The 15,966-nt window shown below is 39.9% G+C and overlaps 2 protein-coding genes across 2 annotated transcripts; both read left to right on the plus strand.

Annotated features, from left to right (window-relative positions):
- The first annotated feature begins 2,886 nt into the window (after positions 1-2,886).
- On the plus strand, positions 2,887-6,793 carry fmoda (fibromodulin a). Its single transcript, XM_056363154.1, has 6 exons — positions 2,887-3,019; positions 3,778-4,173; positions 4,891-5,013; positions 5,125-5,265; positions 5,349-5,616; positions 5,704-6,793. Exons 2-6 carry the CDS (start codon positions 3,808-3,810, stop codon positions 5,853-5,855), a joined length of 1,050 nt encoding a protein of 349 aa, XP_056219129.1. The 5' UTR covers positions 2,887-3,019; positions 3,778-3,807; the 3' UTR covers positions 5,856-6,793.
- A 2,815-nt stretch (positions 6,794-9,608) lies between these two features.
- Positions 9,609-15,062, plus strand: slc6a14 (solute carrier family 6 member 14). Its single transcript, XM_056405825.1, has 15 exons — positions 9,609-9,674; positions 10,062-10,206; positions 10,325-10,456; positions 11,174-11,380; positions 11,622-11,709; positions 11,793-11,925; positions 12,795-12,935; positions 13,025-13,160; positions 13,432-13,524; positions 13,617-13,742; positions 13,843-13,961; positions 14,047-14,146; positions 14,229-14,338; positions 14,555-14,722; positions 14,907-15,062. Exons 1-15 carry the CDS (start codon positions 9,609-9,611, stop codon positions 15,060-15,062), a joined length of 1,920 nt encoding a protein of 639 aa, XP_056261800.1.
- Positions 15,063-15,966: the final 904 nt, after the last annotated feature.

Consider the following 15,966-nt stretch of genomic DNA (forward strand, 5'->3'; position numbering starts at 1 on the left):
GGCTACCCAGAGTCCAACTGGGCCTCTTACTTTGAAGTCCTGGTCAGCAGAGAATGACTTTGTCTCACTCTAAATAATAACTGCTGCACCTTTAGTTTATGTTGTTTATGTATGTAGATACGAATCACACACATGCATTTACATACAAAGAAAGACACACACACAGACACACATCACAGCAGAGTTTATCTACTCAACCATCTTACTTAAACAGCCCTTTGATGTTGTATTGCATGAGGTATTAACCTCAAGGTTCATAAGGTTGTCAGGTGTCAGTAACGAGTCAAGGGTGAGAGTTCATCTTTGTTCAGCTTGCACTTGGGCAGCTCCTCTTTACAGAGAAATAAAGCTGTGTTGAGTCCATCATCCATGTGCTTTTGACAAATCAGCCAGTTAGACATACAGTGCATTTAGAAAAGTATTCAGTCACATTAGTTTTTGTTGCAGCCTTATACAAAAATTAATAATAATTTCCCCCCCCTCATCAATCTACACTCAATACCAGTTTCAGTTTTTCCTTTTTAATAACTTTGCACAAATTTCAAAAATTCTGTTTTTGCTTCATCATTATGAGGTAATGTGAAAAAAGTGAAGGGGTCTGAATACTTTCTGAATGCACTGCATGGTTATTAGGCTCATGCCAGCAGTGGTGGCAAAGTGCGTAAAGCTGCTTTTCCCCCTTTCCCCTGCATTCTGCATTTTCTATCTATCTATCTATCTATCTATCTATCTATCTATCTATCTATCTATCTATCTATCTATCTATCTATCTATCTATCTATCTATCTATCTATCTATCTATCTATCTATCACCACTTTTATCAGTCTGAAAACTTTGAGAGCTTTATGGCGGTTATGGAACGGCAGCTGACGTTAGCGTTGTGTTGACTTAAAAATTATGACACTGAAAGTCAGCAGGTAAAGTTGTTGAATTTTGACAGGAAAATAGATGTTTCAAGACCAAACCTAGAGGCTTATGTAACTTTGATTGAATGGCCAAACTTAACACCTAGTAATTGAAAATGTTTTATTTTAGTAGGAAATGTATGTTTGTTGGCCAAACTTAGCAGCTTAATGACATTTTCTTATTCTATTTAAACATTAGATTTGTTGTGGCCAAAGTTGGTAGCTTATTTTATTCAAAATATTACATTTTATCTAGATATTATAAGTGATTGCCAATTTAGCAGCTAAGTTTACTGACAATTTATCATATTACATCCACGTTAAAATCATTATATTGTCATTTATTTCTTTTAACCTTATTACTAATGTTTCAGTAGGCAAGACTGACAGGTAATTTAATTGTCATTGTTTAACTGTTGATGGTCAGAAGGAGCTAATGTTACCGTCACTTAATATTAACCCACCATAAAATCCTGCCAACCCTGGGTCCTCTGAATCCCTGAACGCAAGATGGATCCAGTTCAACAATGGCAGAGTGGGAAAATGCAGAAACAAGCAGCTGGGTCAAAGAAACCCAACCGGCTGGATAGCTGTGAATTAACCCCTCAAAATTCCTTTGGCCCAGCAGGAGCAGCTCCACAGTGTGTTCAAAGGACCCCAAATTACCCAGAATTATTAAGCAGCATAATCAACCCCAACAATGTATTTACAGAGACAACCTAGCATTTTTTTGAGTGTGACAAAGAGAAAGACAAGGTGCAGTCTATCTATCTATCTATCTATCTATCTATCTATCTATCTATCTATCTATCTATCTATCTATCTATCTATCTATCTATCTATCTATCTATCTATCTATCTATCTATCTATCTATCTATCTATCTATCTATCTATCTATCTATCTATCTATCACCACTCTTCTCAGTCTGAAAACTTTGAGAGCTTTATGGTGGTTATGGAACGGCAGCTGATGTTAGCGTTGTGTTGACTTAAAAATTGTGACACAGAAAGTCAGCAGGTAAAGTTGTTGAATTTTGACAGGAAAATAGATGTTTCAAGAAAACTTTTGGCAAGATAACAAATAAGCCAAGTCAAAGTCAACAGGCCACAACAGACAACATGCTGGCTTATGATGGAGAAAATGCTATCTGGATCTCTGGAAGTAACACAAGTCAGTGGATTTCTATGTCTCAACATGAAATGGCACATCCAAAGGAAGAGACAATCCCCGTTACTTTTCTGTGTGTTGAATATATGAATGCGCAGAGATTAAACAAAAGTGAGTGAGTGAAAAACCCTGATTCAGATGGAGCTTGTGTCGGACAGAAGATGCAGAAGCAGGAAGAGGCCCACATTTAGACCAGGCAGACAACATGAGAGGACTGTCACACATGTTTTCATTTAACCCTTTATGAGATTTAAGGGTGTTGGAGAGGAATGGAGAAAATTGGATCCACCCCTTCAACAAATCTTTGTTTATGGTACAGGGGATTTTTTGCTAAGTGGGCTAGACAGCATTCAAATACTATGGTAAGTTTTGTGATCCATTAGCAGTCTATTGCTCTAAATAATATTTGAAAGATGTACATTTTCAGGCACTTTCACCATGTCCATACAATCTAAAAGACACTGCCACTAAACTCACTCATACCCTTGGACAGCATGTGGCACTGTTTTTTTTTGCCAGTACAGATAAATAATTTAGCAGTTTGGATCCAGTCAGCCAAAACTGCCAAAGGCAAAAGTACAAATTATGGAGAAATAGTGCTGGTTTCAGCTCAGAGGGAATGAATATGCTGGGAACAAACCATCACAGCCACGGCATCTCACAATAGTGGAAAAAGAGGCTCCAGACTGGGGGGTGTGGGGTGCGCTGGGCCATGCCTGAATGAACAAAATGGGGTGCAGGAGGGCGGATTAGGGGGTGGAAGAAACCAACAGTAAAGTAACAGACAGAGAGGGCTGGAGAGGGGGATGGCAGAATGGAAAGGAAGGCAGGGAGGGGAGGAAAGCAATTTTTTTTTTTTTACAAAGTGTTTGTCGGAGTCCCTTCCACTCCTGAGAAGACTCTGAGTGAGACAGGGGACAAGGAGGGTCGGTCTCTCTGATCAGGTAGGTGTGTGTCTTTGTATGTACATGCATGTGTGTGAACATGTGTCTGTCTGTCTCTTTGGTATCTTTCTATGAAACCTTATAGGAGATAAATAAACACATGATGATAGAGTCATATTTTTGGGGGGAGGGAGGGGACCCTCTTCTGCAGAAAAGGGTTATTATAGGATATTTTCCCACAATTCTGGTGCAACAGTGAGAACCATTCACAAAGCTGTTATTCATGGCCAGGTTTATCCTTTTTTCAATGCTTCCTCTCTGAATCCCCTGTGGATTAAGACCCCAAAGAATGTGCCTCTCTGCAGGCAGTTACATTTCCAAAACAAGGTCGGTCAGTGTCTGCACTGCACGTTCCACTGTTCATTTAACCTCAACAGGATAACAGCGAGCTTGGCTCAGTTTGTTCTCCAAAGGTGTGAGAGAAAGTATGATTTTGCAAAGTTTATTTTTTTGACTTTTTGGTGGCTTAATGAATATTTTATTCATTTATTTTTACTAATCCAGTATCTCTCTCTCTCTATGTATACATATATAGGATAATAACTTGCCCTTGGTGGATACGGAGGATCAGCACAAGAGCACATTTTTACCATCAGTTTACTCTAAACTTTACATTTTTCAAAGTGTTTAAAAATATCAGTCAATATCGCCCCATCAACAAAATAATTTTGTCAATTTGTGAATGACTATTTCTTCTTTCTCATTTAAATTTTATTACCATGTCTCTCTGTTTTTTTTTTTTTTTTTTTATCTGTTAGATTACATTGAAGATTTGAGTGACTGCGACCATGCGGCTGGTGATTGTCTTCCTCTTGTCTGCCCTGCTTCCACTCTCTCTCTCCCATGGACGGGACCCCTTCGCCTGGTTATACGGCTGGCAGAGCCAAGGATACTATTTTGGCTCCCTACAGGCAGACACCACAGGAGGAGAGTGTCCTGATGTGTGTGACTGCCCCCCCTCCTTCCCTACTGCCATGTACTGTGATGGGCGGGGTCTGACAGACATGCCAACAATTCCCTCGCGTGTCAAATACTTGTACCTCCAAAACAATGCTATCACAGCTGTGCCCGACTCGGCCATGATCAATGCAACCAATCTGGTGTGGCTCATGATGCACCACAACCAGCTGACATCTGAAGCCATTGGTAAAAAGGTAAACCTACATCTGGTCTGAGACAGATCTCAGAGTGTGATGCAGTTATGCTGGTCTAAATGGTTGTCAGATGGCTGGAAGGTGGTTTACATGTTGTGTAATTACAAAGGAAGTTTTATTGCTGCATGTGTGAATGAACAAAATGTGAATTTTTATATTGTTATTTTTATGTTGTTTTTCCCTCTCTGTAAATCCTACACATCTGGTCTATAAATCACTTGTTTTGTGAAAAACAAAAACCAAGGAGGCATGAATACTGTATAATCTACTGTTTCATGATGCCAGTCCCCTATTTTTGCATGAATTTGTTGGAATATTGTTATTTATCTATCTACATCGGTGGAAAACATTTCTATACAGCCAATCAAATCCCTTCATTTTAAACCATATTTGCACTAAAGAGTAATGTCATTCTGCGATAGGCTGAGGTCACACTGACTAAATCTCTTCACTCAGATGAGATGCCTATGTGTTCCTTATTCTTGAATACCGCAAACAACACACTGCACGACTCGTAAGCTACAGCACAAGCTTATTTACTCTGTCTCTCAATTATTAATACTTTTAAAAGATCACTGACATTATTTTTGGCAGCAAAAGAGATGACTTAATGTGATTTTGGATTGACTTTAAACTTTCTCATGGTGGGTTAAATTACTTTTGAGTTTACCATTGTGTACATGTAGGAGAGTTGCTCATTCTTCACATCCTTTTTAGGCATTTCTGAAGTTGGAGGGATTAGAGCGTTTATATCTGCAACACAACAATTTGAACAGCATTCCTCCCAACCTCCCTCGCTCCCTGCGGGACCTGAGGATCAATCATAACAAGATTGAAAAGGTAATAATTTGGATGGTTTGATATTCATGCAGAGCCCCTCTCTGTTCTTGTTGATGACTTTGACCATACATCGGAGACATTCGAATTTAAAATCATTACACTGTTGCCTAGGTAACATCGGCAGACCTAGAGGGAATGGATAACCTCACTATCCTGTATCTCCATGACAATGCTGTCACAGACATGAGCACATCACTGAAGGCTCTGACATCTCTCACGCTGCTGGACATCAGTGGCAACAAGCTGACAAAGGTAATATGTGTGTTTGTATATGTCCCATCAAATGGACGGACAATCTTCAGTCTCCCCACAACATTTTCGCTGACTGATCCCAGGTCCCAGAGGCTCTCCCTGAACATCTGCACCAGCTCTACCTAGAGTCCAACTCCATTGACTCTCTACCAGATGACTTCCTGGGCCGTTTCACACAGCTGCAGTATGTTAGGATGGCCCACAACCAGCTCACAGACAAGGGTATCCCTTCCAACACCTTTAATGTGACTGGGCTGGTGGAGCTGGACCTGAGCTTCAACAAACTAGAGAGAATCCCTCCAGTCAGCACCACTCTGCAACATCTCTATCTGCAAGCCAACCAGATCAAAGGTAAACTGTGTAATATTCTAAAGTTAATTTATCCATTAATTCTGCCTTTCCTATGTAAGCACCTCTTACTCTGTCCTGCGACTATAGAGTTCACTCTGGGTAGCTTCTGCAGCATTGTGGATGTGATGAATTTCTCCAAACTGCGAACACTGCGACTGGACGGGAACGAGATCAGTCGTCAGGACATCCCCTCAGATTCATCCCTGTGCCTGCGGCTGGCTTCCGACATTGAGGTCTAACTGTGTGTATGACACAGTTTGTAGCACTCTGCTCACAAACACATCTGACTTTACAACATGCTCCATAATATGAAACACATTATTTATATGTACCAAAACCAAAGCACAGTAGGGTGATGATATAATTCAATATCAACAGCAGATGGCAGCAGTTATTATCCACAAGAGCAAAGACTGTCATATGTTTCAGTGATTTTTAACACCATTTGGAGAGGCTTTGCCAGAGGCTTGAAAACGGCCTGTTCTCTGTTGAAAATTACATTATTATTCTCAATTAGATTTATCTTTATATGAAATTTATATGAAATTACAAATACACTACACTAACACTATACATTCTGTAAGACCAATACGATTTGTGAGCCAAACGTTTCTTTTTTGCGCATTGAAAATAACCTGACCCTGATCCTCTTTATATGTTGCTGTGAGGATCAATGATCTTTGTATTTTGAAACTATAGCTGTCATTATTTCTCTTTATCTATCTCTGTGTTGCCTCATGTCTTTCATTGTTTTGTCTGAGAAGCTGATGATAAACAGTGTGTATCATGTATGAGGTAAATTGTATAATTTCAAATCATTATCTGTCACAGAATACTAAGGCACAATAGTTTAGTGTCTGCTGCATGAAAATGCCTTTTTGCAGTTGGGTGCATTGGGCCAAATACTGTTTTCTTGTTTGTTTTAAAGCAGGCTGTGACAGCCTGTTTCTGTAGAGGGTCCTCCTTTTGCACAATGAACTCAAATTTCCTTAGAGACATGAAAAATATCTTTGTACAATTTGAAAAATATCTCCATACTGTACTGTAGTGAATCAGACATAGAGAGGGCTTTGAGAGTTATGATTCTTGAGTTACTGTATGCATTGCATGGATTATCATATGTTTGTTTCCAAGCCTATTGCAGAGTAAATAAAGTTGAGATTTATAAGAAAAAAGAGTAGTTTGTACAGTACGCTATATTGTCGTATCTGGCACACACACACAGACACACACACACAAACACACACACACACACACACACACACACACACACACACACACACACACACACTCTTTTTAAATACTGCATTATCTTTACCTGCTCACTGTAGATGTTGCCAGTGGTCAGTAACTTCCTGCTCCACATTATTGAGGACAGTAGAGTACACATTTATGGACTGGTGCAAGGATTTAGAGGAAGCACAGGATGAAGTGGTGCTTTCAGTTTGGTTCTTATTTACACTCTGAACCCAAGATTCACAATGAGGCAACTGAAGAGAGAAAAGCACAAAAAAAAAAATCCAAACTCTATAACTAATGGTAGTTTATATATTTAATAAAACAAATAGATAACACTTAAGAAAGCTCTTAAGATGAAGTTGCCACAAAGTTGTTGATAAAGGTAATGAACGGGAAGAGGAAAGAAAAAACTTTTGCACATTGCCATAATAACACTATGTGAACTGATGGGTTGGAGGAGAGAAAGTCTTTTATAGAGATATTGGACATTTTAAATGTCAATCTTTCAACTGAAAAATCTTACACATACCATCTTTACGAAATATTCTGACTCTTCATCCCCATCCATTCTTGTGACTGTTTGTTCCCCACAATCATGTCATTTTATCTGTGAGAAACCGTAAAGACTTGTTTTCTCTTGACTGTGAGGTGGGTGCATGGGCAAGTGAGTCATATGGCTGTCCTGTCCAACTGGAGAGAGAGAGCTGATGTCAGGTCCCCCTGGTCAAACCGCTCAACAGCCATTTTCTTCTTCTCATTATCCCTCATGCTTTTTCATACTGCCTTGCCACACACTGATTCACCTTTTTATATGCCTCTGAATGGTCCTTGTCTTCACATAGAGGGAACAGATACCTTAGACAGAAAAACAAAACACACCTTCTTGATAAATTCATTATGCCTACCACACTATCTTCTAAGATGAACCATCTTGCTCTAAGATGGATTCATGGATGTGTGTTTCTCCGCCTCCGACCATGTGAAAAGTGGTGAGCTGTTGGATCAGGGCTGAACCCTCTATGTGTCAGCTGGCCAAGACACAGCATGTCTATATTTACAGTATTTTTCTCTCTGACTATGCTTTGTAATCTGTGGCCACACCAGCAGATAAAGTCATTACAGCTAATGTATATTATAGGTTTAAAGTGGTTAGGCTGTGGCTGCACGTCATTGACCAAAATGGCTCCTAGCCTAAAAGAGCATCAAGCAGAGATCATTGCATAGAGACACTGAGCAGAGATAAAGCCCTCGCCCTGTCTGTGAAAATGCAAAGAGGTCATCGATGACTGATGATACCGCTCACTTGCAAATTAAAACTTCCAAGCTTGGTAATCAAAAAAGGAGGAACTGTGTAACTGCTGAGTGATTTTAATCATGAAGAAGCACAGTGATGAGAACATATGACTCACTTCCTGTTGTTGATTTTTGATAGCGAAAGTGAACAGATGACAGAAAACGAGGAGAGAGGGAGAGATGCAACAAAGCCCCCTAGCTGAATTCAAATCAGGGATGTTGTGGTTCATAGTCAGCACCTTCACCGCTACCCCACCAGGGCACTATTCAATAATCAAATTTAGGTTTATAAGCCTAAATAAAGGCATCCAAACATGATTTTTGTATCATATATTAAAGACTGGATCAACTGTAGCAGGAGCCAAAAGAGAAATAATCTAATAATTTGTTGGACTCTTCTTGATCCATTAAACATGTGGGGGGAAAATGTTTATCTATATGTAAAAAGAGAGGCAGGCTAATAATAATAATAATAATAATGATAATAATCTCTTACCACAACAGAGAAAACATATTTACACAGAGGAAGACAACTATTTTACAGCAGCACAAGAAATCCCATTCATTACCTTTGGTTCTATTAATCACCTCAACAATATTTGAGAAATATGAGGGGACAGTACACTCATAGTTTATAAAGATATAATTAACTCAACATGTGTTGGGATGTGTGTGTGTTTATCTGTGACTATAAGTATTGCAACAACCTGTTGATTCATGAGTAGTTATTTATCTCTCTGTGTCACTGGTAATAATATTGTGGTCACATCATCAGACTACGATTACAGGCAACACAGACGTACGCAAGCTAACAGTATAGTCATTATGTGGAGATGTCATTGACCAAAATGAGATCTATCCATAATCAGTCACAGCAGTGGCTTAAAGGAGTAGTTGTTAACACGTGGTTACTGGCACAGAGTCACTCACCTGAGTCACATGCACACCACATAGCAATCACTGTGTTGTGTTACTGGATGCTACTGCTCCACTGTTTTATCCGTTTATCAGTACAGATGATATGAAGTTGTTATCACTCCTGCAAAAACCTGTGAGGAGGAATCATAGACAGTGTGTGCTTATTTTAGGAGAGTGACATTGTACAGCAGAAATGAGATCCACAGGATATATCAGGGTCAGAAATCCTGCCATTATTACTGAGAGCAACGTTAACCAGCTCTGTCTATCAGATCAAGTGGGTTTAGGTGAGTCACTAATATTAGCAAGAGGGACACTTCCTTCACTCATGTGCATTAAATCATCATTCCAGTTAAAAGAAAAAAAAAAAATAAGTGTAAACACAAAACCAGGTCCAGGGAGTTGTGGGGGAGGTGTCTGGGCAGGTGATTGGTTGGATAACATCACTCCCTTGTCTGTTAGAGGGGGGGGGCACTTTAAAACAGACCTACCTGAGCAATTTGAATTTCTTATCCAGACCTTTAAGAAGCAGATGAAAGGAGATGAGAAAATACGGCTGGAACAGTTTCAAGGATTTAATTTTCAGAAATCCCGCAGTTGTCGACCAGGTAGGATTGCAAACCTGTTTGACCAGACTTTCGCTAGATAATTTACCACACAATAGTTACACTGAATACAACTGAGGAATTAGATGCTTGCCTGTATTTGTGATCAAAAATCCAACATAAATCTGCCAAGGAACACAAAACAAAACACATCCAATGCACTACACTCGAAACTTAATGTGACACAAGAAATCATTGGAAATAATTACAATACATCCCATGATATCAGTATATTTTGAAGGTGTTATAAAGAGGAAATATTTGTTTTCTAAAATGTACTGTTCTCACAACAGTTATTTTTCTTAAGAGGTTCCAGGCACAGAAGATAAAATATGACACATATCACAACTTTTACCAATTTTATACATTTTGAAACTTTTCAATGAGCAGGATCCACATGTGGATAATGGGGATGAGAACCCTGAACGTGGGAACTGGACAAACAAAAGGGAGTACATCCTCTCTACAATCGGCTATGCCGTTGGACTGGGAAATATCTGGAGATTTCCATATTTGGCCTACAAGAATGGAGGGGGTACGTAAGGTATTTGGTGTCTATTCCATTTGTTTTAGGAAACACAATTGATAAAATTGCTGTTATTATAAATAACATAAACATACATTAAGTTTCTCTTATTTCGCGGCCACCACAGGTGCCTTTCTCATCCCCTATTTTGTGATGTTGGTGGTGACTGGAATCCCACTTTTCTTCCTGGAAAGTGCCTTAGGTCAATTCTGCAGCCAAGGTCCAATTAACACATGGAGAGCAGTGCCTTTACTGCAGGGTAAGACTCCTGTTCAAGTTTTGTGAAAGATCAGTTGGGTACATCTGAAGGTGAAGTTGTCAGATATGAAGAATTTAATGAGGCTGTTGGTTAATGGTCAACTGTGCAAACTAAAACCCAGCCCATTTTTGACTTCAGATGAGCTCTTGGTTGTTTGGGTTTAAGGTTTTGTGTCCATAAATAGACAGAGCTACTGTGAATTACTGTGGCTACGAAGATATGTTCAAAACATGTTTAAAATTTATTCAAAATTCACACCCTACTTAAACTAAAGGTGAGAGTGAAGTAAAGGGGAAAACAGTAAAGTTCTTGAAGTACACACACAATTGTACTAAGGAGTCTAGTTGAATTGTTCCCCTCTGAACACTGAGCTATAAAGGTTTTGGGAGGAGACGGCTGAGTTAATATGATCGCTGCTTACAGGCTGTGAAGATAAAGACACTGGCTGGTCACCAGTTACTTTTTCACATTTGCCATTTTAGCTTTTTGTTAGTACCCTCCATGTTATGTAGTTAATGTTCTCTGGAGTATAGCCTAAGGTAGAGACTCTAACTTAATTTAATTAAAACCTTCCTCTTTACAAAGACAACTGTAGTTTTCAAGGCAGTCGAAGGCACCTACACATGAAGTGATAAAATTAACAACATTTTAGAGAGGCTTTTCATGAGAACTTTCTTCACAGCAACAGTTACTTTCAACTTCTCTCTACCTCTACAGGTGTTGGCATTGCCATGGTTATGGTGACTCTAATCGTATCAATTTACTATAACGTCATCATCGCCTACAGCTTGTACTACATGTTCGCCTCCTTCCAGTTTCCTCTGCCGTGGTCCAGCTGCTCCAGCAGTGTTGATCGTAACTGCAGCGACACGCCAATAGGTGCTGTTTTCATCCCCTGTTCTGCTGATTTGTCAGTCTCATTGGGTGGGGTGACATGAAATAATGATGAAAAAGTGATATAATTTGATGTGAATGATAGTTTATAAAGTTTATCAAAAGCAGGAACTGTGCTTTTTTTTTTTTTTTTTAAATCAGTCACAACAGTGAATCTTATATCATTCTAGAGAAATTAAAGAAGCTTAAAACCACTTCAGATCAAACCTGTATTACACAGACTGATATTTTAAACAACCCTTTCACTGGTCCTCTCTCCTTGGTGTTTTAGTGGCCAACTGGACTGAGGAAAACATCACTCATCCTTCAACTGACATGGTCTCAGTTTCAGTGCAGAGTCCAAGTGAACAGTACTGGGAGTAAGAATCACACAAACAAGCACAAATTTACACACACTTGTCATACTGCAGTGTCTGTACAGCCAGATGTCTCTCCTCCTCAGTCTCGTGGCTCTGCAGAGATCCAGTGGTCTAGATGAAACAGGACCAGTAGTTTGGCACTTGGCCCTCTGTCTGCTGCTGAGCTCCATACTTGTTGCTGCAGCGCTCATCAGAGGCATCAAGTCATCGGGAAAAGTACGTCATCAACCCATTCATATTCATGTTCTTATACACAGTTTGTCCAGCTCCAGAGCCAAAACATACAGTATATCAGCTCCACTACAAAACATCAACAGCAAAGGCAAATGTGGTGTAATACAACACCAGGCCCCTGGGCCCCAAATTTGGAGGCCCCCAGTTCCCTGATCCGCTCTCCTCACACTCGTAATCCAAGGTTTTGAAACACCTGTAGCTTGCACAGGATTTAAACTGACAGGCTACAACGTATGATCACAACCTGAAGAAGAATATAAACACCTGTAGATATATTTCATCATACAGGATTTACAATACATGATTGAAACAATACTTTCCTGAGTCAGGAATATGTTCCTGCTCAGCTGAACTACCGTTAGTGGCTGTTGCTGTTTGCAAATATACTAACTCCACATGTATTCGTTTCGTATTTCAAAATACACACGCTCAATTAATTTATGTGGGATAAGGCCACAGTTAGTGGGGCTTTGGAGGTCCCCTAGAGGTCGGAGGCCACCGGGACACCTGCTCAGTCAGACCTGTGGATAAATCATTATAATACATGCATAGGATCCAACGGAAGCAATCCTCCCCTCAGACTCCAAGCATACAGCTACAAGCAATGTACACACTTGTCATCATATTTTAGGGACAACTACCTTCAGACTGGAAATTTGTATCAATATCGAATACATGAAGAGAGGAAAAGGAACAGAGGCAAATGCCAATTGCAATATAGCAGTCACATTTGCAAATGTAGGGCCTTACACGTTTCACAATTTAAGCTTGAAACTCAGCACCAAGAACAGGAAATGCAACTGATTTCATCATTTTTTCACAATGCTAACTCTTGGCTTTTGTCTCTTTAGGTTGTGTATTTCACAGCCACATTTCCTTATGTGGTGATAATAATCCTGCTGATCAGAGGTGTGACACTAGAGGGAGCTAGAGATGGGATAGAGTTCTACATTGGTTCCCAGTCTAATCTGACGAAACTGACTGAAGCACAGGTAGGAAACCAGCCTTGCTTGTTGCTTGCTTGCTTTGTTCTGTTTTTTTGTTTTTTTTTTAATTCAAAACATGACTGTGTTTTTTTTAGGTTTGGAAAGATGCAGCAACTCAGACTTTCTACTCTCTCTCTATTGGCTGGGGTGGAGTCATGACTCTTGCTTCCTATAGCAACTTCCACAACAACGTGTTCAAGGACTCATTTGTAGTAACACTTACTAATGCAGGTGGGAGCAAATTGTTTGCATGAAGTTCATATATTTTTTATGTTTTAAAAGACATATAGGATTTATAGTAGGCTAGTCTTTACGCCTGCATGCACAGTCGCAGGTAAACGGTTGTCATTGTGTCCAGAACAGGATGTCTGCCAATCCTGTCTCAGGCATGTGGCTCATTTCAAATAAGGGAAAGTATTGTGTTCTTCTATTGTATTATATTAATTTAAATATATTATCCCAAAGATCACTAATCCATTTTACTATTTTTACCTTTTCCCAGGCACCAGTGTGTTTGCAGGCTTTGCCATATTTTCAATTTTGGGCCACATGGCTCACATCTACAAAATGCCAGTTGGACAAGTTGTAAAGGAAGGTCAGACAGACACACCATGTGGGCACCAATTAGTGAAAATGTGGAAGACTGGTAATTGGCCTCTGATGTTTTGCTTCTTTGTCTTCGTGCAGGGTTTGGCCTGGCATTCATTGCATATCCAGATGCTTTGTCCAAGCTTCCCATTTCCCCTCTGTGGTCCATTTTGTTCTTCTTCATGCTTCTGACTGTTGGTCTGGACTCTCAGTTTGCAGGAATAGGTGAGATGTTATGCTGCCATTTACTGTTTTATTTGCAAAACATTCAGACCACTGCTGTTTTGGTAAATTGCTGTGTCTTCAAATCTCCTCTTGTTGTTAGAGGTGATATCCACCTGCCTGTTAGATGCTTTTCCAAACATCTTCAAATCCAAGCGTGCCTTATTGACCTCAACGACATGTGCCATCCTCTATCTCCTTGGTCTACCGTGTGTCACACAGGTAAAGCCCACCTGAGTATAACTTTGTGTCCGACGTAGAGTTGACCTGCTCAGCCCATGTGTGTGTGTTTGTGTGTTTGAGATAGGCAGGAATATACTGGGTAACTCTAATCGACCAGTTTGTTGCCAGCTGGGTGCTGCTAGTTTTGGTCCTCTTGGAGATCATTGGTGTCTGCTACATATATGGTAAATATGATAATTGGACATATGTGCGTGTAAAGGTGACAAAGATAGCTTTGGTCTCCAGCCGTGTTCTCGTGCTTTACAGGAGGGAACCGTTTCATTAAAGACATTGAGATGATGCTTGGACATAAGAGTTTCACTTTCTGGTTATGGTGGAGAGCATGTTGGTTCTTCATCAGCCCCTGCATCATAGTGGTGAGTACAACCTTACACAAAAGATTCACTCTGTATTAATGACTTGTTTGGGCATTTACTTATATCTATGTTGATGAGTGATGTTGCCATCACAGGAGTTTAATCAAGAAGTTTAGTAATGACAAGTGGCAAAATGTGGCTGGATATCACACTACATCATGTTAATTCTGTGGCTGGATATCACACTACATCATGTTAATTCTCTCTGTTGTCTAGGTGATCCTAATCTGGTCTGTGATGACATTTACACCACCCCGCTATGGAGAAGTCCAGTTCCCAGTCTGGGGCTTGGCTCTGGGCTGGTGCATGGTTGTATTCATCCTACTCTGGATCCCTGTTGTTGCTTTGTATAAGCTGATGAGAACAAAGGGAAACCCATGGGAGGTGTGTGTGTGTGTGTGTGTGTGTGTGTGTGTGTGTGTGTGTGTGTGTGTGTGTGTGTTATGATACCTGGAAAAAGCATTGAAATGTTGCTCAGTTTCAGATTGTTTCCATAGATGCCAGGAAGAGGTCTCTAGACAAAAAAAACCTACCTATATTCACAATCCTAATCTCTTACTTTCCACAGCGTGTGAAGTCATTGTGTTCTCCATCCGAGGAATGGCATCCCTACCTGGATGTCCATCGAGGACAGCGCTACTCAGAAGAACGCTGCCGCCACAGGAAGAAACACACAAACAGACCAGAAGTAAATGTAAATGTAATCACTAGCTCATGGCTCTGATGCGTCTTTTTGTCGTGTTTACCTGTCAATTTCTTCCCTTTGGTGGAGCAGTGTTACTCGGTGAACACCTTGTACTGAAAGTTAAAGCTGCTTTGATGAATTTTTGACCTCCGGGAGGCAGAGAGAAACTCAAATGCGAACCCATTGCAGATACAAATATCTAATGGCGGATGTGATCGATCAGTCGCCTATGGTTCCAGCAGAACCAGGGCAACATGTGCATCCTTTTGTAATCATCTTCCTTGTCAAAATGTCCACCTACACATGTCTTCATACACTTTTGTTTTAGCTGAGGTTTGGCCCACTCTCTTCAGGGAGAAATATACATTACCTGTCGGGATAGGTAGTATGCAACAAAGTAACGTGAGGTTGTGTGTTTACAGTGAAAGAGAGGGATGCTTTCATGTTAAAGGGAATTATTTGATTCAATTTATTTACCAAATATTACATAATGGGGCTTTAGAATCAGGTAGTGTTTCTTATTTCTTCAGTGATCCATGGGGTTTTTATTAATTCAATCTTTCATCCATAATGTTTAATTTTCTACCAGTACACAACTTGTGTTTCAGTAAGCATGCTTGTCTTTCAATATCAAGTGCAGTTTCTTGTTAATTAACTAAATGCTCTGTTCCTCACCTCTGATATTCTACAATAAATAACTTCTTTCTGCTTCTCTATTTTGTGGTGAAATTATTTAGAATGACTAGAAATTCAACGTGGATTAAGCAAAAATGTTAATTGGGATTTAACATGGTAAAAAAATTCATTCTCCACAATAGGTAAGTCTGGCATGCAAGCTCATGCTATCATTCCATCAATAGCCTTTACAAAGCAGTGGGAACACATTTTATTTCCCAGTGCACAGCCCTCAGCAGTAGCCCATATAACCTACCATATGATAGAG

This window comes from Seriola aureovittata, chromosome 2 (genome assembly GCF_021018895.1).
Source record: "Seriola aureovittata isolate HTS-2021-v1 ecotype China chromosome 2, ASM2101889v1, whole genome shotgun sequence".
Lineage (NCBI taxonomy): Eukaryota > Metazoa > Chordata > Actinopteri > Carangiformes > Carangidae > Seriola > Seriola aureovittata.

Excerpts from the sequence above, each read along its gene's own strand:
- slc6a14 (XM_056405825.1), top strand. The coding sequence starts at position 9,609 with ATGAGAAAATACGGCTGGAACAGTTTCAAGGATTTAATTTTCAGAAAT. Across the intron at positions 13,161-13,431 it reads AGTAACACTTACTAATGCAG|GCACCAGTGTGTTTGCAGGC; the intron begins GTGGGAGCAAAT and ends ACCTTTTCCCAG. Across the intron at positions 13,962-14,046 it reads GTCTACCGTGTGTCACACAG|GCAGGAATATACTGGGTAAC; the intron begins GTAAAGCCCACC and ends TGTTTGAGATAG.
- fmoda (XM_056363154.1), top strand. The coding sequence starts at position 3,808 with ATGCGGCTGGTGATTGTCTTCCTCTTGTCTGCCCTGCTTCCACTCTCT. Across the intron at positions 4,174-4,890 it reads CTGAAGCCATTGGTAAAAAG|GCATTTCTGAAGTTGGAGGG; the intron begins GTAAACCTACAT and ends CATCCTTTTTAG. Across the intron at positions 5,266-5,348 it reads GTGGCAACAAGCTGACAAAG|GTCCCAGAGGCTCTCCCTGA; the intron begins GTAATATGTGTG and ends GACTGATCCCAG.